General features: G+C 55.2%; 7 protein-coding genes across 7 annotated transcripts; 5 read left to right on the top strand and 2 right to left on the bottom strand.

The window, feature by feature from the left end:
* Nucleotides 1-20: 20 nt before the first annotated feature.
* BDY24DRAFT_419017 (uncharacterized protein) lies at nucleotides 21-4,619 on the top strand (the record flags this gene model as incomplete). Its single annotated transcript, XM_076643921.1, has 4 exons — nucleotides 21-177; nucleotides 504-1,112; nucleotides 1,244-4,178; nucleotides 4,274-4,619. The coding sequence occupies 4 exons, from the start codon at nucleotides 21-23 to the stop codon at nucleotides 4,617-4,619; spliced, it is 4,047 nt and encodes a 1,348-aa protein (XP_076492465.1).
* Nucleotides 4,620-5,220: 601 nt separating this feature from the next.
* BDY24DRAFT_223338 (uncharacterized protein) lies at nucleotides 5,221-6,331 on the top strand. The gene is made up of 3 exons (XM_076636572.1): nucleotides 5,221-5,367; nucleotides 5,448-5,632; nucleotides 5,700-6,331. The coding sequence occupies exons 2-3, from the start codon at nucleotides 5,456-5,458 to the stop codon at nucleotides 6,138-6,140; spliced, it is 618 nt and encodes a 205-aa protein (XP_076492464.1). The 5' UTR covers nucleotides 5,221-5,367; nucleotides 5,448-5,455; the 3' UTR covers nucleotides 6,141-6,331.
* Nucleotides 6,269-7,783, top strand: BDY24DRAFT_223335 (uncharacterized protein). The gene is made up of 4 exons (XM_076636571.1): nucleotides 6,269-6,716; nucleotides 6,795-6,968; nucleotides 7,106-7,181; nucleotides 7,264-7,783. The coding sequence occupies exons 1-4, from the start codon at nucleotides 6,598-6,600 to the stop codon at nucleotides 7,726-7,728; spliced, it is 834 nt and encodes a 277-aa protein (XP_076492463.1). The 5' UTR covers nucleotides 6,269-6,597; the 3' UTR covers nucleotides 7,729-7,783.
* Nucleotides 7,784-8,326: 543 nt separating this feature from the next.
* On the top strand, nucleotides 8,327-10,150 carry BDY24DRAFT_419015 (S-adenosyl-L-methionine-dependent methyltransferase; the record flags this gene model as incomplete). Its single annotated transcript, XM_076643920.1, has 11 exons — nucleotides 8,327-8,495; nucleotides 8,563-8,596; nucleotides 8,681-8,880; nucleotides 8,977-9,055; nucleotides 9,114-9,142; nucleotides 9,211-9,238; nucleotides 9,306-9,324; nucleotides 9,387-9,509; nucleotides 9,582-9,654; nucleotides 9,716-9,838; nucleotides 9,924-10,150. The coding sequence occupies 11 exons, from the start codon at nucleotides 8,327-8,329 to the stop codon at nucleotides 10,148-10,150; spliced, it is 1,104 nt and encodes a 367-aa protein (XP_076492462.1).
* A 235-nt stretch (nucleotides 10,151-10,385) lies between these two features.
* Nucleotides 10,386-13,925, top strand: MES1 (methionine--tRNA ligase MES1). The gene is made up of 15 exons (XM_076642412.1): nucleotides 10,386-10,517; nucleotides 10,641-10,690; nucleotides 10,797-10,850; nucleotides 10,959-11,047; nucleotides 11,153-11,223; nucleotides 11,330-11,386; nucleotides 11,458-11,547; nucleotides 11,614-11,665; nucleotides 11,750-12,104; nucleotides 12,216-12,324; nucleotides 12,404-12,414; nucleotides 12,507-12,593; nucleotides 12,670-12,884; nucleotides 12,963-13,580; nucleotides 13,721-13,925. Exons 1-15 carry the CDS (start codon nucleotides 10,432-10,434, stop codon nucleotides 13,889-13,891), a joined length of 2,115 nt encoding a protein of 704 aa, XP_076492461.1. The 5' UTR covers nucleotides 10,386-10,431; the 3' UTR covers nucleotides 13,892-13,925.
* An 83-nt stretch (nucleotides 13,926-14,008) lies between these two features.
* BDY24DRAFT_403705 (S-adenosyl-L-methionine-dependent methyltransferase) lies at nucleotides 14,009-15,629 on the bottom strand. Its single transcript, XM_076642411.1, has 5 exons — nucleotides 15,502-15,629; nucleotides 15,310-15,423; nucleotides 15,121-15,227; nucleotides 14,649-15,043; nucleotides 14,009-14,488 (listed from the first exon to the last, which is right to left on the bottom strand). The coding sequence occupies exons 1-5, from the start codon at nucleotides 15,579-15,581 to the stop codon at nucleotides 14,147-14,149; spliced, it is 1,038 nt and encodes a 345-aa protein (XP_076492460.1). The 5' UTR covers nucleotides 15,582-15,629; the 3' UTR covers nucleotides 14,009-14,146.
* Nucleotides 15,630-15,879: 250 nt separating this feature from the next.
* Nucleotides 15,880-18,211, bottom strand: SAY1 (steryl deacetylase). The gene is made up of 3 exons (XM_076636570.1): nucleotides 17,442-18,211; nucleotides 16,985-17,304; nucleotides 15,880-16,830 (listed from the first exon to the last, which is right to left on the bottom strand). The coding sequence occupies exons 1-3, from the start codon at nucleotides 18,010-18,012 to the stop codon at nucleotides 15,943-15,945; spliced, it is 1,779 nt and encodes a 592-aa protein (XP_076492459.1). The 5' UTR covers nucleotides 18,013-18,211; the 3' UTR covers nucleotides 15,880-15,942.
* Nucleotides 18,212-18,220: the final 9 nt, after the last annotated feature.

Here is an 18,220-nt window from a genome sequence, read left to right as displayed (position 1 = left end):
GGATCCGACTCGTTCTCGGCATGGGATCCGCCGCGTTTGGAGGTCTGGGTCTGCTTTGGGGGTCAAACTCGATGGGAGCTGCAGCTGCTGCTCAGGACGGCCTCCTCGGCCCAACCATGGAGAGAATGAAGATTATCCTCTTCTGGTCCTTCTTTATCGTACTCGTAGGAGCTCTTGGTGAGTAACAACTTTCTTCTTTCGTTATCAAGAGGGGAAGAGAGGGAGGGGATTCCAAGAAGGGAAGGGAGGGAGGAGAAGGTTGAGAGCTCGAAGTTTGGGGACCTCAAATCTTGGGATGGCGAGATTCGCACTCTCGCCTTATCTCATCTCGTATAGAGAGGGTCGAGAAGAGTCTAGTAGGGTGGTAGAGGATAGCTACGAGCTCGTTCGTAGACTATAGAAATCGCCTAAAGGCTTACCCGACCTCCTTGTTCATTTCACGTTCTCCTTCCCCTTCCCTCCCTTCTCACCTCCTCTCCCTCCTCTCCTCTCCTCCTCTTCAGCTCTCGTCTCCAACCCCACGGACGCCTCTTTCAGATCCTACCTCACCGAACTATCCTTCCGTCGCCACCTTCGAGAACTCCACCGTCCTTCCCCACCAACGGACGCCGACCTCGACGACTTCTCCCCTTCCGTCGGACACCTCAACTTGACCTCGACCTCGTCTACCAACCCTCGTACCTCTGGAACTCAACAGGATTCAACTCTCCTTCGACCACCGACCTCGTCAGACTCTACTTTAGGACCCTCTTCCACTCAGGCTTCCCCGTCCCACCTCGTCCCCTTCAGGTTCGCCAACAGGGTCTCCATCTCCCTTCGAACTCCTCCCTACATCCTCCGAGACTTCGCCTTCTTCAGTCTCGTCACCGTCTCTCCTAACCAGGTCCTCTCGGTAAAAGGAAGAAATGGAGCTCAGAAGGCAGCGAGCTGGTTGGACGCAGAGCAGTCGGAATCCCTCCTCGCTGGAGTTTGGTTCATCGGGCTCTTCGGAAGATGGTGGATGGCTGGGTCGGTGAGGAGTCAGATGGATCCTTCGGCTGGAGAGGACGAGATGAGAGCTGGAGTGATTGGGTTGAAGGCTTTGGACGGTTCGGAAGATCCTGTAGCGGCTGGTGAGTCGACTTTCTCGACCCTTTCCAGAGGAAGGAAAGAGTGAAGGCAGGCGAGGCGGCGAGTTTCTGGCCGCCAGCTTTCCCTTTCTTCTCGAGCTCACTCGTTCTTCCTTTCGTTCTTCCTCGCTCAGCTGTTCGAAAGGCTGTCTCCGGAACGGATTCGTCTTCTCTCAACGCTTCTCCGTCGTCGCCATCGAGATCCACCACCCGAGCAGCTCGTCCGAGATCTCGTCGTCCCAGCATCGAAACAATCACGATCTCTCCTCCCGAAAAACCGTCTCCTCCACCTCCGTCGACCGAACATCATCATATCCTACCTCTCCATCAACAACGGCCACTTATACAACAAGAAAAACAACAACATCAACGGACCTTATCGACTTCCTCCGCCGACCTTCACCCTCCCTCTTCCCTTCCCTCCTCTCCATCGTCCGACACTTCCTCCCTCCTTCCTCCCATCGACCCGCTCCTCCTGTCTACCAACCCAGCTCTTGCCGAACTCCACACCGCCTTCCTCGCATCCCAAACCTCCACAGCCGACCTTCGTTCCCAGCTCGGTCAGTCGTCAGCAGCGAGCGAAGCAGCTCAGTCTCAACTCCAAGCTTCGCTCGACGGCCTTCGACTTCGGAAACGAGAGGAGGACAACGATCGTCTCGAGGTCAAGAGCAGGACCAAGGCTCTCGAGGATGGGAAACGACAGGCTGAGACAGGGAAGAGGGAAGCGGACAAGAAGTTGAAGGTGACGGAAGGGCTGAGGGACGCGGTGTTGGCTAGAATCGAGGTTTTGACGAAGCAGGTGAACGAGGCGAAGGAGAAGATGAGGGTTCAGAGGGAGGAGATGGAGGGGAGTAACGAGACGATCAGAAAGAGGGAGGGAGAGGTCAGGGAGGAGACCAAGTCGAAGAGGGAGCAGCTCGTGACGGTCGAGGAAGGGTTGGGAGCGTTGGGAGTCGAGGTGAAGGAGTTGGATCTGAAGGCTAGGGACGAGGAAGCATCGTTGGAGGTGGCGAAGGAGGAAGCGGTGGCAGCTTTCGAGGCTGAGATGCGACAGCAGCAGTCGTCGTTCGCTTCGTTTGGAGCTCCTCAGCCGAGATCAGTCGAAAACGATTATTACGGCCAACACTCGTCGAGCAACCCTCCTCCTCCTCCTCCCTCCTCGTCCTCCCACCCTACTTCCCTCTTCGATCTTCCTATCCAGCAACTTCCTCTCAGCCTCCTTCATCGTCGTCGTCAACTCACGGAACCAGTCGCGTCGGATTTCGGTCCAGGACTCCCAGCTCAGGTCCCTTCCTCCTTCTCCCTCAACGACGTCTTTGGATTCGAGGACTTCGGACCAGGAGTTCCCAGCCAGTCGAGACGATACGACTACGATCACCACCAGCAGGACTTGGCTTCCTCGAACGGACACTCCTACTCGAACTACTCTCGACCCATCCCTCCCTCCATTCACACCGACGACTACTCAACCGACGAGGATCCAGGCTCCCCAGGACCCATGTCAGCTTCCTTCACCAACCTCCTCCCTCGAGGTCTCTTCCAATCCCTCAGCGCCGAAGGTCTCCTCTCCCCGGACGGATTCGCAGACCCGTCGAGTCCCTTCACGGCCGCTTTCAACAGAGCGAGCTTGGATTCGGACGAGTCCTTCCTCCTCGACATCGACACCGAAACCGAACAACCAGGATCGAGGAGACTCAGTCTCACGGACGCCGACATCTTCTTCCCAGCCGACGAGAACCTCGACGAAGGAGAAGATCAACTCTTCGACATGCCCCAACGAACTCCCTCCGACACGTACCTTCCGTCGTCCCCGAGGTCGGTCTTCTCGGACGATCCGAGGTCGCTCCTCTTGGATCCTTACGCCGACGAGAACTTCTCCTACCCTCCTCCTGGAATCGACTCCCTCACCTTCGCAAACAGCACCAACCTCCTCGATTTCGTGGATCGCTCGTCCCCAACCGCGTCGTCGGCTCGTCCCACTTCCTCCCACGGACATCAGTCCTCGACGTCGGACGATCCCTTCCTTCGACAACGACCCTTCGCCGTCGAACCAGCAGTCCCAGCATCCGTCCCAGCAGTCCCTCAGCTCCCAAGTGGAATTCGAACGATGGAGGAGGTTGCGGAACGAGAACCGGAGGACGAAGACGAGGATCACGTCTCGCCCGAGATCGAACACGCGACGACGACTACCACCACGACCCTCCCTCCCGTCGAATTCGAGAAACCAGCTTCCAAGTTCACTCCCAAGCGATGGTTCTCCTCCAACAAGGTCCACGCCCACGTCTCTCCCTCTCCCAACTCGACTCCCCTCCCTCTCGCCGTTCCCGCTCCCACCACCGACGCCTCCTCCTCCGCCTCGTCCCTCCTCGACCCAAAGCTCAACCCCGACGCCAAAGCCTTCTCCTTCAAAGGTTTCTCGGCCCTTCGAGGGAACTCCTCGTCAGCAACAGGAACCACCCTCTTTGGCGGACTTCATCAACCCCCTTCCGACCTCTCCGTCTCCTCCGCACCCTTCGTCCCCTCCGCACCTCCTCGACTCTCCCAGGAATCCCTCCTCGCTCGACCCCACGGCGACGACTTCGCTGCTTCCTCCTCCTCCTCCCACCACCACCAGAACAACCAGCACCCGACCTCCTCCCCAGGAGGCGCGTCCAACACCTCCCGCTTCTTCTCCTCCCTCCGAGCGTTCGCTCCCTCCGCCGCCGAGAGGGAAGCTCTCACTCGGGCGTTGAGGCAGAACGGATCGTCCAAGAGCATCGACGGGTTCATGGGTGGATCAGCAGCGGACCGAGGAGAAGCTTCCCCGACCTACCAGCACGCTTCGCCTTACGGGTACGCCAACGGAGCAGCCGGAGGAGGAGGACCAGGATCAGGAAAGAACGTTGGAAGAGGTGGGGGAGTGATGGGGAGTGGGAGAGGACTGGTCCCGTCGGCGAGTAGTCCGTTCGCGACGCCTCAGACGAGTGCGACGAACTTGGTAGGGGACAGGAGAGCGGCGGCGGCGTGGGATGGTCCGGAGAGACCGATCGTGCAGGTGGATCAGAGTGTCGGGAGGAGGAAGTCGTTCAGGTGAGTGCCAACAAACAATCTTGAAACTGTTTCGTCGTTCTCGAGAGAACCACGTCCCTGACCTCTCCCTTTTCGTTTTCGTTCTCCCTTCGCAGATTCTTCAACCTCGCCTCGTCCTTCTCTCGAAAACAAACCTCGGAGGAAGACCTGCATCTCGCTGCCGCTGGAACGATCGGACATCCTCGACCTGCCAACCCCAACCACGACGATTCGACCGTCCCTCCTCCTTCGGTCGCCCCCTCGGAAGCTCGAAGCTCCGGCGCTACGATCGTGAACGATTGGGCGCCGCCTTGGAAGAAGGAGGCTGCTGTTGTGACTCCGGCTGAAGAGGACGAGGACGAGGACGATGCGAGCGAGGAGGATGAGGTCGTGGTCGTGGAGGTGCAGGTTGAGGGGGAGACGGAGGAGAAGGAGGTCGTCGAGGTTGGGGAGAAGGAGTAGTCTAGTCTAGGCTTTGGTAGTTTCGATTTGGATTGGAAGAAGTGAAGAAAACGAAAAGAAGAAGAAGAGGAAGAAGAAGCGTGTTTTTGGTTTCTCTCTCTATTGGAAAACGAAACCTCTCCATCGCGTCGAAAGAGAGAAAAGAAAAACGATAAGTTCAAACTCCGAAAAACGAGCTCATCAATCGGCTCGCCTCTCCTTCCCTCCCCTTCTTCCCTCTCAACCCCCAACACCCTCGCCCACGCCCCCCAAACCCACACACCAACCGAGCTCACGGTATGGATCTCAACTCCCGCACCCAAGGGACGTTCTTCATCTCTTCTCGGAAACGGAAACGCTCCTCCGGTCGAGAGGAGGAAGCAGCAGCGGAGGAGCTGAGGAGGAGGAAGAAGCAGGAGGGTTACGAGACGAGTTGGAGGATCGTGGAGGGGAGGATAGAGGTTAGTAATAGATAAAACTCCGATTCTCTTGGAAACCTTATCTGCTTCCAGGTAGTTGTGGTTGTTGTTGTTGTTTCTCCCGAGATTGGGGAGGAAGGGAAAGAGGGAAGGAGAGCGAGCTCAAAGCTCACCTCGTTTTGCTTTCTTTCTTTTCTTTCGTTCCGTTTTCGTTTTCGGTTGGGGACAGAAATCCCTCTCCTCTCTCAACTCCAAAACGCTCTCTTCCGTGATCTCCTTCGTCCGATCCTCGCATCCGAAAGATGCCTTCTTCTCACCCTTCCCTGCCATCCCAACGGCTTTGATCTCAGGTCAGCCTCGTTCTGTACTTCTCCTTCCTCCTCCTTCGTCGTTCGAAAGCTGACTTGGTTGAATTTGTTTCCGTGTATAGGCTCCTCCATGTCCACTGCCTCAGGCTTGCTTTCCTCTCTGTTCGCTGATCTGGACACCAAAGAGAAGGACGAGGAGTACACCAAAGTGCGGGTGGATTGTCGACCTACTTCGAACCTGGATTCGATCGTGAGATCGATCGTAATAGGGTTGCTAGAGGGACAGAAAGAGGTTGATTTCACTGTAGTGAGTTTCGTATATACCTTCTTTTTTGGAGGTCGAAATCTGACTCTTCAAACCTCGCCATCGCCAGGACCCGCCAACCCTCCCGACCCTTTTCGGCCACCTCCCTTCCTCCCCTTCTCCTCCTATCCTCCTCATCGCTCTTCATCAAACCCACCTCCTCCCCACTCCGCTTCTGCCTCAACTCGTCCACGTCCTCAATCGATACACGGCGAAATTCGTGCTCGTCCTCACCACCGCCGCCGCTGGTTCCTCGACGTCTTCGACCGGGATGGAAGGACTGGATACGAGATCGTTCGAGCTGCCTAACGGGAGCGAGGTTTGGGAGGCGGTGGTGGAGGCGGTTTGGTTCCCTTTGAGTGGGGACCGGGAGGAGGAAGTGTTCGTCGGGGTGGATGGCGACACGTTGGAGGAGCTCAGGGTTGGGTTCGAGAGGGTTGAGGGCAGTTTGGAGGGGTTGATTTCGCAGATCCAGGTGCGTAGTAGTATACGACTGCAAGTCTCTCGTTAGAAACTTTTTGTTTTTCAATCTCGTTCAAAAACGAGGGGAGATCGAACTCGTTTCTTCCGTCCTGACGCGTCCCCTTTTCCCTAGTACATCCACCTCAAAACCCTCTCGCTTTCCCGGCTCTCCCTCCTCTCTTCTTCCCATTCCTCCCTTCTCACTCCTCTCCCACCCACTTTACACCACTCTCTCCTCTCCCTCCCCTCCGTAACGCACCACGCTCGGAACCCCTCCCTCCTCCATTCCCTTCTTCCCGACGCTCCCGCCTCGTCCCTCCCACCACCCGACCAAATCGCCGCTCTCGTTCCCGCCGCTCGAGAAGAGTTCAAGAAGCATTGGAAAGGGTTGGGAGTCGGTTATCATCTGCTGAGGTGCTTGAAGGTGTTTCTAAACGAGAGGAAAGAGGCGGCAGGCGCTGGGGAGGCAGGAGGGAGTAAAGGTTGGAAAGGGAGATTGATGAGGGATGTGCTCAGAGGAGAGAGAGGAGTGGGCAGGTTGGGGAACGAAGAGACGGGCTGGAGGTGGGCGGTCAGGTTGGCGAGGTGAGTGGGCAACCCAACAAACGAAGACGACGGCGTTTTGGTTCGTTCTCATTCGAGAGAGAGCGAAGACCGACTGACTCTCCGATCTGGTTGGTTTTGTCTATCTTTGTGCGTTCAGTAAACTCCCCGACTCTGAAGCGCTCGATCTCGCGGAACAACTCGGTCTGGTGCTGGAGAAGTTCGAAGGCGAGGACGGAGAGGTGGACGCGTTGGCGAACGCTTTGGCGGAAGCGGCTGTTTCGACCGAGGGAGGAGCCAAGTTGGTCGGGGTGGGGTTGGAGCGGTTTTTTGGGTGAGCAGTCCAGCGAGAAGCGAAGAAGGGTGGGGACGTGGGGAGGGAGAGGGAGAGCCGCGTCACAAAACGAAAACGAACGAACTGACGATTTACTTTCCTTCCGGACCTTTTTTCGTTTGTTCGCTTGCTTCCAGTGCCAGATTCATCACTCCTGAAAAGATCCTCTTCCACGAGATCTTCTACTTTCATCATCTCGACGATCTGATCCGAGTACGTCTCCTTCCCAAAACAAAACAAATTACTCGTTCAAAACCCAAACCTCACCTCTCTCCCTCTCCCTCCCACCCCTTAGGTCTTCCATCCCTCCCCTCTCGAAGCCATCCAAACCGCTCTCCTCTCCCCTCACACCTACCTCGGCTGCGCGTGCTGCTGCTTCTCTCCGAACGCTTCCTTCAACAACAACAACAACCCGTCCCACCTCCTCCCGGACACCACGATCCTCTTCCTCCGGTACCTCGAGAGCGGGAAACTCATCAATCTGTACGACTGGTTCGAGAGTTTCGCGTCGGTGTTGGAGGCGGTGGAGAACAGGAACGAGATCGAGGAGGGTGGTGGTGAGAAGGGGAAGAAGAAGAGGAAGAAGGCAGAGGAGGGAGGGCAGTTGGTCGGAGGAGGGAGGGAGGAGGCTCAAGCGAGGTTCATGAGGGCGTTCCACGAGTTGGATTTCTTGGGACTGTTGAAGGGCACAAAGAGGAGGGAGGATTGCTGTTTGAAGACGCTGTTTAGGTTGCCTGAGGAGGAGGAGGAGGAGGATTGAGGATTGAGGACGCGTTTCGCGATTTTTGGATGGATGCTGTTGCTTTCTTTCTTTTTGAGGAGTTTGGGGAAAGCGAAGTGGAGAGAATGGCTGAAAAGGAACAGGGCTGGTCTCGTTTCTGTGAGGTGAGACGGGGAAGCATGAGGGATGATGAGTTGAGTCGACGCGACGCCTGTGTGCTGGCCGCTGGCTCTGTTTCTTTTTCGGGGAAAGGGGGAGAGAGAGCATACGAGTACTCCGATCGAGATATATCGTTTCTTAAGCGTGTTGGGATCCTTCTTTGATAATTCGAAGGCTCCTGAATCGAAAGGAGTCGGAACTCGATGAACAACGACGCGTCCCGGCTTCCTTCTCCCTCTTTTTCGACCTCCTCCTTTTTTTTCGCAAGGACCGCGAGCCCCTCCTCTCCTCTCTAAATGCATGTTTGCCTCCTTTCGTCAGCCGTAAATGGCTTTTGAAGCTTTGGGAGGAGGGAGGAGGAACAGGGGGTTTGCGAGGCCGCGTCCGGCTTGCAAGCGAACAGGTTGTTTTGTTGCTCGTGCTTCCTTCTTTTTTCCTCCCGACCACCATCTTGAACAAAAGCGTTTTTTTAGGAAAGATGCTTCCCCTTCGACCCTACGACGCTTCCCCCTCTCCCGAGAACGCAGACGAGACTTCCGAGCTCGAGGGAGGCGGAGGAGGAGACGACTTCAGCACGACGGACGGAGGAGAATCGACGACGACCTTCTCTCCTTCCCTTCAAGAGCTCTGGTTCAAGGAGTCGCATGGTGAGCTTTCTTCGACCGACGGAAGACCTATCTATACGCTCACGCTTTCGTTGGTTTCGTTTTCCAGGCCATCTCGTTCAAAGCTCGAACGAAGCCTACCAGTTCGTTCATCTCCTCTTTGCCTCCTTTTTCTCTCTCTCTCTTTCTTCTGACATGAACCTCATCTTTCTCTCTCTCTCTCTCAGATGGCCAGCCGACGACTGGCATCTCCGACACGAGGAGCTCTGGGGCGAGTGGAAGACAACGTTCTTGTCGAGCACCGAGAGGAAAGGAGGAGGAGCAGGATCAGGAGGAGGGTTGTATCCTGCCCAGATCGGTGCGAGGATCGAGGAACTGCTTTTGAAGAGAGGTTCGATGTTCTTGGATGTCGGATGTGGAAGGAGAGGTGAGTTAGTTTTTTTCGCCGCGAGACAAGCTCATAACTGACGACGCGCCTTCATCTTTTCCGAACGGGAACCCTCCTCGTTCTTGGGTTTTTCAGCTGACTGGCTCTGTGCGATGGGAGATAGGTTCCCTTGCTCGGAAGGGGTTGGGGTTGATACTCAACCGATCGTTTCTGAGTGAGTACTATCTTTCTTTCCCAGAGAACCTCGAGCTGACTCGCTTTCTTTTTCTCAGTTGCCTCCCTTTCAATGTTTGTGGCGAACGTGAGTCGGTTCCTACCTCTTCCTCCGTCGAGGCGGATCGCTGATGCTTATTTTCCTGCATGATGAAGTCTACGACTGCTCTCAGAATCTTCCTTAGTGAGTTACAGAACAAACGAGACGAGACTCGGACCTGACGACGCGACGGTTTCCTTTTTTGTTTCAGCCCCGACGAATACTTCGACGTGAGCAGCTCAAACAGCTTCTCTACTAGAAGATGCTTCTGACTCTTTTTCTCCTTCACCAGTTGATCACTCACGCCTATCTATGTCCCTTCCTCACGAACGACTGGAACTACCCTCGACTCCTCTCAGAGATCGCCCGCTGCCTCAAGCCTGGTGGAGTCTACTTCTGCGTCGACAAGCACACGGTACGTCTTCTCTGATCTCAATTTTCTACGAGCTGCTATGCTTACTGACCCTTTTCGTCTTCGGCGCGTCAGACTGGTTTCTTCCCCGAGAGCGGCCAACCCATCCAGCAAGAGTTCCCTGCCTTTGAAGCTTTCCTCAGACTCAGTGATTGGCTCAGTTCTTTTCTTTTAGTAGACTTGAGGCTCACATCCCGTCGGTTTAACAGGCTCGTTCTGGGGAACGCGAGGTTCAACAGACTATCGCTTCAAGCCCGATGTCCTCGTCACCCAAGCCTTCGATCTCGTCGAGGAGGAAGTCGTAACTGCTCAGTTCGGATGTCGAGGAGTCGGTAAGTACGGCGGGAAATGGTCGAGACGAAGAGGAAAGCAAGCAGCCGACGCGCGTACCTCTCTTTTTTTTTCTCGCCTCGACAGATCCTATCGCTGATCAGCTGGGCACAACCTTCCTCGAAATCTGCAAACACATCATTTCGAACGGTTCCTGGTTCCTCCTGCAAGCAGGATTTTCTCAGGAGCAGGGAGCGGAGTGGGCGAGGGAGTGCGCGTTGGAGTTGGCGACGATGGAGAAGTGTGAGTTTGGAAAGGGAGCGCATGCTCAGCTTCATCTCGTTTATGCAGTGAAGAAGAAGGATCTTACTTGAGCGTTGATTTTCGAGTTCCTCCTTCAAAAGGCAGATGAAAGAGAGTCGAGTGAGTCGACGCGTCTCGTCGTGCTTTGTGGGATTTCCTTCGCCCGAATATCCCAAGGTTGCAGTACGAGAACCTAGGCTCTCACCCGAGACCAAAATCTAGTTGCGAGAGGTTCTTGAATCGGAGCCGATGAGTCGACGATATAAAAAGTAAACGCTCTCGAAATTGAGATGACTCGGGAGCGAAGGAGAGAGAAGGTCGACTCCAACAGCATTCGACACTTTCTACAACGATGGCTTCAACTTCAACGCTCCCAAGCAACATTCGGAATGCCGAGGGTCTCTACATGAGCGTGCACAAACCCGAGGAGAACGTAGCGTGAGTCCAGTCTCGTCTCTTGAGGAAGGAGGGACGGGAAAGGGGAGGGAAGGAGAAGTGAGCTCAAAGATCTCGACCTCGACGCTGACCTCGCCGTTTCTCCTTGCTGTTTTGTTGACTCAGTCTCCCCAAGAAGGGAGAGAGGAATACCCTTATCACCTCTGCTTTGCCTTGTACGTCTTTCATGAGACGATGTGCTCTAATCGGTCGCCACCCACCTCCTTCGTTCAGAGGGCTGAGCTCATCTCCCTTCCTCTCCCCTTCTTCTTCTCCTCACAGACGTCAACAACGTCCCTCATCTCGGAAACATTATTGGATCGACCCTCTCAGCTGGTCAGTAGAACACCTCAGCCTCTCGAGCGTCTTTCAGGGAAGGAGAGGGTCGTCAAGATCAACCAAACCAAACCTGACCTCGCTCCCTCCTCCTCCCCCTTCCTTCAGATGTCTACGCTCGGTACTCAAGATCTCGAAACTTCCCTACCCTCTACATCTGTGGAACCGACGAGTACGGAACTGCTACTGAGACCAAGGTCAGTCTTCCTTTCCTCAAGATTGTATTGCCGAGAGCAGAAAGATCGAGAGGTCGGCCGACGAGAGCTCACCTCTTTCCTTCCTTCCCCTTCTTCTCTGAACAGGCTCTCGACGAAGGCGTCACTCCTAGAGAGCTTTGCGACAAGTTCTCTGCCCTTCACGCTGAGATTTACAAGTGAGCCGAGCCGCCTCCTCCCTATAAAACGAGGTCCTTGGAGTAGCAAACGTGAAGAAGAAGGAGCTCACCTCGTTTGACCTTCCTTCCCCTCCCTCCTTCGCAGATGGTTCAACATCTCCTTCGACTACTTTGGGCGAACTTCGACCGACAAGCAGACTGAGTGAGTCCAACCTCTGTTCTCTTGTGCACTGTAGATGTATCTCTGACCTTGCTGCCTCCTTCTGTCCACAGAATCGTTCAGGAGATCTACCTCAACGTTCGAAAGAACGGTCTCCTTCTCCAGAAGAGCGAGAACATGACCTACTGCGAGGGATGCCAACGGTGAGCTCTTATCTATACTTCTCGGAATCGCCTGTATGTTACTGATCGCCTTTGCTTGCTCTCCAGATTCTTGGCCGACCGATTCGTCGAGGGAACTTGCCCGGATTGCAAGTACGACGTTCGTCCTGTCCTTTCTCTCTTTCTCGCTCTCTTTCCCTTCGAACGCACCCGCTGAAGCCCTGGCTTACCCTCTCCTATCTAGGACGCCCGAGGAGATCAATGCGACAACTGCACCCGAACCTTCTCCTCCCCAGTCGAGCTCCTCTCTCCTCGATGCAAACGAGACAAGACCCACAAGCTCGTCGTTCGACCCTCTTCCCACATGTACCTCCGACTCGACGAGATTCAACCCAAGCTCGAGGCGTGGATTCAGGCTGCTAGGAAGAAGGGAGAGTGGGATGGAAACGTGGTCATCAACTCCAAGGGAGAGATCGTCGAGCCGAGGATGAAGGGTGGGCTGAGACCGAGTCCGATTACGAGGGATTTGACGTGGGGAGTGCCGGTGGCGAAGACGGGAGATTCTGAGGAGGATGCTGCTATGGAGGGGAAGGTCATGTGTGAGTTCTTGATCGAGCTTGGGACGAGGGAACGCGAGGGAGGAGAGGACGAGAGGAAGTGGAACGAGAGCTGATGTCGTTGTCTTTCTTCCGGGCTCTTTTGTGGTACAGACGTCTGGTTCGACGCTCCTATAGGATACATCTCGCTCACTGCCAACTACACCGACGAGTGGGAGAAGTGGTGGAAAGCTCCCGAGGACGTTCAGCTTTACCAGTTCATGTAAGTTGAGCCTTCTCTCTCCCTTTCCGTCCTCTTCATCAACTCGGGCTGACTCGACTTCCTACTTTTTGATCCACAGGGGAAAGGACAGTGAGTTCTTCACCTCGACTCTGCTTCGTCGTAGGCGAGAACCTGAAGCTGATTTACTACCTGTTTCGTCGCGTCTCTCTTTCTTTTTCCAGACGTCTACTTCCACACCGTTGCCTTCCCCGCTACCCTCATCGCCGACGGAGGAGACTGGACCACCCTTCACAGGATCTCGAGCACGGGTGAGCTTCTCTCGCCTCCTTTTCCCACTTCCAGTCGCTCGAGATCTAACGCGTCTCGTCTCCGTCCTCCTTTCAGACTACCTCAACTACGAGTCGGGCAAGTTCTCCAAGTCCCGAAACGTCGGAGTCTTCGGAAACAACGCTCGAGATACCAACATCCCTCCTGATGTTTGGAGATACTACCTCATCTCGAACCGTCCCGAGACGAGCGACTCGGTCTTCGCTTGGAAGGACTTCGTCGCAAAGAACAACTCGGAGCTTCTGAACAACCTCGGAAACTTCATCAACCGAGTGAGTTCTCGTCTTTAGCTCTTCTCGTTCCTCGAGAGATAGGTCTCTGATCCTCGTCAATCTCATTCGTCTTCTCAGGTCGTCAAGTTCGTTCACGCTAAGTTCGACTCGGTCGTCCCTGGATCCTCCTCCATCTTCGGAGGTCCTCTCGCTCCCACCTCCACTCCCAACGCTTCCGACGAGGTCTTCATCACCGACATCAACACCCACCTCGCCGCCTACATCAAGGCTCTCGATGGAACTCAACTTCGAACCGGTCTTCACGAGGTCATGTCGATCTCCGCTCGAGGAAACCAGTACCTCCAGGACAACCGTCTCGACAACGCCCTGCTCGCCAACGACCCCGAACGGTGTGCTCAGGTCGTGCTCCTCGCCATCAACCTCATCTACATCCTCGGTCCCCTCGTCCACCCTTTCATGCCCGATTCCGCCGACGCCATCGCCAGGCAGACCAACGCGCCGTTGCGAGCCCTTCCTGAGGAGTTCAGCATCGATATCCTCCCTGGCCACGGACTGGGCAAGGCCGAGTACCTCTTCCAGAGGATCGACGAGAAGAAGGAGGACGAGTGGAGGAAGAAATACGGAGGAGAGTCGAGCTCGGTGGACGCTCCCGCTCCGTTGAGCAAGAACCAGCTAGCTAAGAAGGCGAAGGCTGCTGCCGCTGCTGCTGCTGCTTCTCTTCCAAGGACGCCCGAGGCGAGTTTTTTTCTCTCATTTGCCTCTTCCTCCGTTTCTCTTCCCCTTCGAAGAGTTCTCGAGCGAGAGGTTCGACGAGCTTCGACGCGTCTTCCGATTCTGACTCCTCTTCCTCAATTTCCCTTCCTCGTTTCCCTCAGGTCATCGAGTTCGAGGCCAAGATTAAGGCTCAGGGAGACAAGGTCTCGGCTTTGAAGAAGGAGAAGGTCACTGGAGCTCCGTTGGAGGAGGCTGTCGTCGAGTTGAAGGCTCTGAAGGCTGGATTGGAACAGCTGGCTTTGGACTTGAAGCTGCAGGGACTTACTGTTTAGAAACTAGGTTTAGATCAAATCGGTTTGCTTTGAATAGAGGGAGTCGAGCCGACCTCAGTTTTCGTTCGTCGAGCTCAAGCTTCATGTTTCCGCGGCCGACGGAAAACTCTCTCGAAACCAGGATCAGAGATCCAGAGCTTCATCGATAGACACCTATTCCTAACCGAGAGTAAAAGACGATTCGAACGAGGAAGGGAAAAAGCGAGAGAGGTAGACTAAGAAACGAAAGAGCATCGACGCGTCTCCAACTCCAACTCAATCAAGCTTCTTCCTAGCTACGACAACAAGCAAAGGGCACTCTTCCCCGCACTCCCCGCACTCCCCGGTCTCCAAATCCTTAGGCATAGGGATCGTCCCTTTCGCTGCGAGGTTGGGCTCGACGAAACCAGCAGCGAGAAGCTGAAAGGTGAGTTGGGCTATTTCGAACCCGGGTTTGTGCTGGTTGGCTGGTCGAGAGACGGCTGACTCCTTCATGAGTGGAGTTATATCCTCGGAGTCTTGCGGGTGGTGGGAGTGCTGGTGATCGTGCGAGTGGTGGTCGTGGCCGTGAGCGTGAGCGTGAGCGTGAGAGTGGGAGTGGGAGTGGGAGTGCGAGTGCTGAGAGAAAAAGGAGGAGAGGGCAGGAGGAAGCGGTTGGGAGTTGAGTGATGGAAGGGAGAAGAAGAGGAAGAAAAGAGAAGAAGTGCGTCAGTCCGAAGTGTGTCGTTACATCGGAGAAATTATCAAAGGAAGGAGGAGAAAAAGACGCGACGCTCACCTCTCCGGCCTCTCTCCCCTCCTTCGCCATATCCGTGAACACCAACATCCCTCCGTCCTTGAGCAAGCTCTTACACCCCTCCAAGAAACCTTCCAAGTCCTCGACATGGTGAAGCATCATGGTCCCATAGATCAGATCGAACTTCCTCCTTCCCTCCGCTCGTTTCTCGACCGTCCTCTTTGGGTCTTCGATCGTAGGTGAAAGAGCACCTCCCTGAGCGAAATCGTCGTAGGCGTTGGGACCGACGGAGAAGAGGGAGTAGGTGACTTGGGAAGGGTTGGGGAAGGTGTCGAGACTGAGCTTGAGACCGATCTGTTTGAGCATGGCTTGGGAGGTATCGGTGACGTGAACGGTAGAGAAGGACGGGAGGATGTAAGAGAGGATGCCACCTCCACCTGTGAAAGCGGAGAATAGAGCGATACAGGTTAGCGTTGGGAGAAAGAAGAGGAAGGGACGAAACGCGACGACGCACCTCCACCGACCTCGAGAACATCCCACGTCCTGGTCGTTTCCTCCGAGATTCCAGCATCTTTGATGGCTTGCAAGATAGCATTCGAAGAGATCTTGGCTCCTGCTTGACTGTGGGCGAGAGGGCGTGAGTCAGAGGTTGTTCGGTCAGCGAGAGAGTGAAGGAGAGAAGGGAGGGAGAGATGGGACGAACGCGACGGGCATGGTGTCGTACCGAGGAGCTATTTTCTCCCAAAAGAGCTCCTCGTCGACGGGAGTGGCAGAGTGAGGGTGAGGGTGAGAGTGAGAGTGAGATTCGGACATGGTTCTGTATCGACGAAGCGAAAGGAGGTCAGCGTTTCGTCGAAACGGGAAGGGAAAGAGGGAAGCCGAGATGACAACGCACGAGATTGAGTGGGCTGCTGGAACAGAGGAAGCGAAAGGGTTGACTATCGTCAGGTTTCCGAAGAAAGCTTGGAGAGACATCGTTATGGTCGAGGAAAGAAAGAGAACTGACAGAGGGTTCGATGGTGGTGGTTCGTGGGAGGAGGAAGGAAGGGCTCGAAATGTGAGCTCTTCAACCAAATTCGATGTAACCGTCACCGTCAGACGTCGTCAGGGAACCTCCTCGGTCCTCTAGGCAATCTGTTCTCGCTTGAAGAAAAGGCCTCGTCTTCCAGTTTGACTTTGAAATCCGAGTTGAGCTCAATATGCGAAGAATGAGAAAGCGAGGACGCAAGGTGCGTGTGGGACGATTCGATCCGACGCGTGCGACTTTTTTCTCTCTCTCTCCCTGTGCTTTGCCAACCCCTTCAAAACGACTCTGAGCAGCTCTTCTATCAAAAATCTAATCACCCCAAACCCACCCCTCTCCTCCTCCGTCTCTACCTCCGCCACCCTCCGTAAAACACCCAAACGCCCTCCCAGCCTTCCTCGCCGCCTTCCCACTCCACCCTTCCCCTTTCCCATCCTTGGCCATGGGAAAGGACTGTGCCCCTCCATGGCAGAGCCCTTCCTCTACAATGCTCCATACGGGGATGTTGGCTGCTCGAAGGGACGCAACGAGGAGGTCGATTTCCGAGGCGAAGAGTTCGGCGGATCCGGAATGAACGAAGAAGCGCGTGTGTGATTTGGCGATGGAAGCGAGGAGGAGGGAGAGGATGTGGGAGGTTGGTTTGGGTTTAGAGGAAGTCGGGTGGGTAGGAGAGTGTTTCCTGAGGGATGGGGAAGGGGTGGAGGAGCCGGAGGAGGAGGGAGTGGAAGAGGGAGAGAGATAGTGGGAGGACGATTTGCCTGAGGAGAGGTTGGAGATGATGGAGTGGTATTCCGAGGGTGACGATGTAGCAGGGGACGAGGTCGAGGACGGAGACGGATCGGGATGTAAAGTAGGATGGTCGTGAGGAGTAGCAGCGCTTCCGATTTCGATCTTCTTCGACGCGTCGACGAGTTCCTCCTCCCGAGCCTGAACGTGAACGTGCTGATGATGAGCAAGAGCCGAAGGTGAAAAGATCGGATGGGCTGCTCCGAACCTGTCGAAAGACTCTCGTTCGAGGAGTTGAGCTGCGTTGGTGATGTCTTCGGTTGATTTTCGAGCGGAAGAGGGAGGAGAGGGAGCTGGGGAGTCGAGGTTTCGAGTGTAGAAAGCAGCGGCTGTGACGCATTGTCCTCGATTGAGGATGTCGAAGGGAGCGTTGGAGATTATGGATGGATGCGAGAGGGTGAGATCGGACCAGGGCTGCGAGGAAAAGAAGAGGGAGAGGACAAGAAGGACGCGTCGGTCAGCGATGAGTTCAAACGAGGTGAGACGCGATGGAAGTCCAGCTCTGAGCCCGCTGCTGCTCTGTCAGAAGGAGCAGCCGCGTCTGCAGACGAGATCACGTCAAACTCACCGAAAACAAAGCAACCTTTCCAGGCATTCCCAATCCCCCTCCTTCCTCCTCGCTCAACACTCCCAAATACGAAACCAAACTCCAGATTGCTCCCCCGCCCGCCGAGTCTCCCGCTAGGATCACGTTTTCCGGCCTGAACCCTTTCTCTTTCGTGAGGTAGATCCAACTGGCGAGGACGTCCTGAAGACAGGCAGGGAAAGCAGTCGACGGGTGCTGAGCGAGTCGATAGGAGAGAGCGAAGAATCGATGGTTCTTGAGCGACGAGTGGAGGAGGTTGAAGATGAAGGGTCCCAGTAAAGCGTCGCCAGATACGTATCCACCTGGACGAGGAAAGGAACGAAGAAAGGGAAGGAGATAGTAAAGGAACGAAGAAAGGGAAGGAGAGGGTGAGCTGAGGCTCAACGCTTTTTGGGAACTTCTTCCCCTTTGAAAACCAACAAAAAGTTCTACGACTCACCTCCCACACAGTACATAACCACCTTCTCTCCCTCTTTCGCTTTCCCATCTCCCTCTATTTCTCTGCCATCATTTTCCCTCCAAACCCAACTCCCTCCGACCCTCCTCCTCCTGACCTTCCCTCCGAACCCGTCCTTCACGACGCCTCTGCACCACTCCTCCTCAGCTTCTTGGATCTCCACGCCCTTGACCTTGACTCCCTTCTTTCCAAACAACCACAAGCTCAATCTGGGACCTTCTTCTCTCGCTTTATTCCCAACCTCGTCCGATCCATGAGGGAGCTCGGACGGAGGGTCGAGGAATCCCCAGGTCGCACACCAGATCAACGAAGCGATGAAGGGAACGAAGGCGCTCGTTCGTGAGTCTCGTCCTGGGAAGGTTGGTAAGAGGGAGAAGTCGAAGAAGGAGGTGGTAAGGGAGGAGAGGAAGAGGAGAGGGAAGGAGAAGAGGAAGGTGTACAAGAGGCGAGCGAAGCGGATCGACCAGGCTAGGGGACCAGTAGGAGGGAAGAAGGGTGCGAGGAAGGGAAGAGGGAAGATAGGAGGCTGTAGGAGAGCGTGTGGTAGAACCATCGGTGAAGATTTGAGTGTTTGGGGTGGTGGGAGATGGGAGTTGGGAGGAAGGGAGGAGAAGGTGAGCTTCGACGAGTTTCGGGGGTGCGAATTCGAAGAGTCGTTATTGGTGCGGATTTTGTATTTCTTTCGCTTCCTCGAGTAACGAGGAATAGAAACGTGTTTGAAGTTTCCGAGAATATATCTTCTAGGCTTGAGGAAGGGGGAC

The sequence above is a fragment of the Mrakia frigida genome (assembly GCF_051309035.1).
Source record: "Mrakia frigida strain ATCC 22029 unplaced genomic scaffold BDY24scaffold_47, whole genome shotgun sequence".
Taxonomy (NCBI): domain Eukaryota; kingdom Fungi; phylum Basidiomycota; class Tremellomycetes; order Cystofilobasidiales; family Mrakiaceae; genus Mrakia; species Mrakia frigida.
The sequence above is the reverse complement of the archived record's forward strand: the minus strand, read 5'-3'. Positions and strand labels throughout refer to the sequence as shown.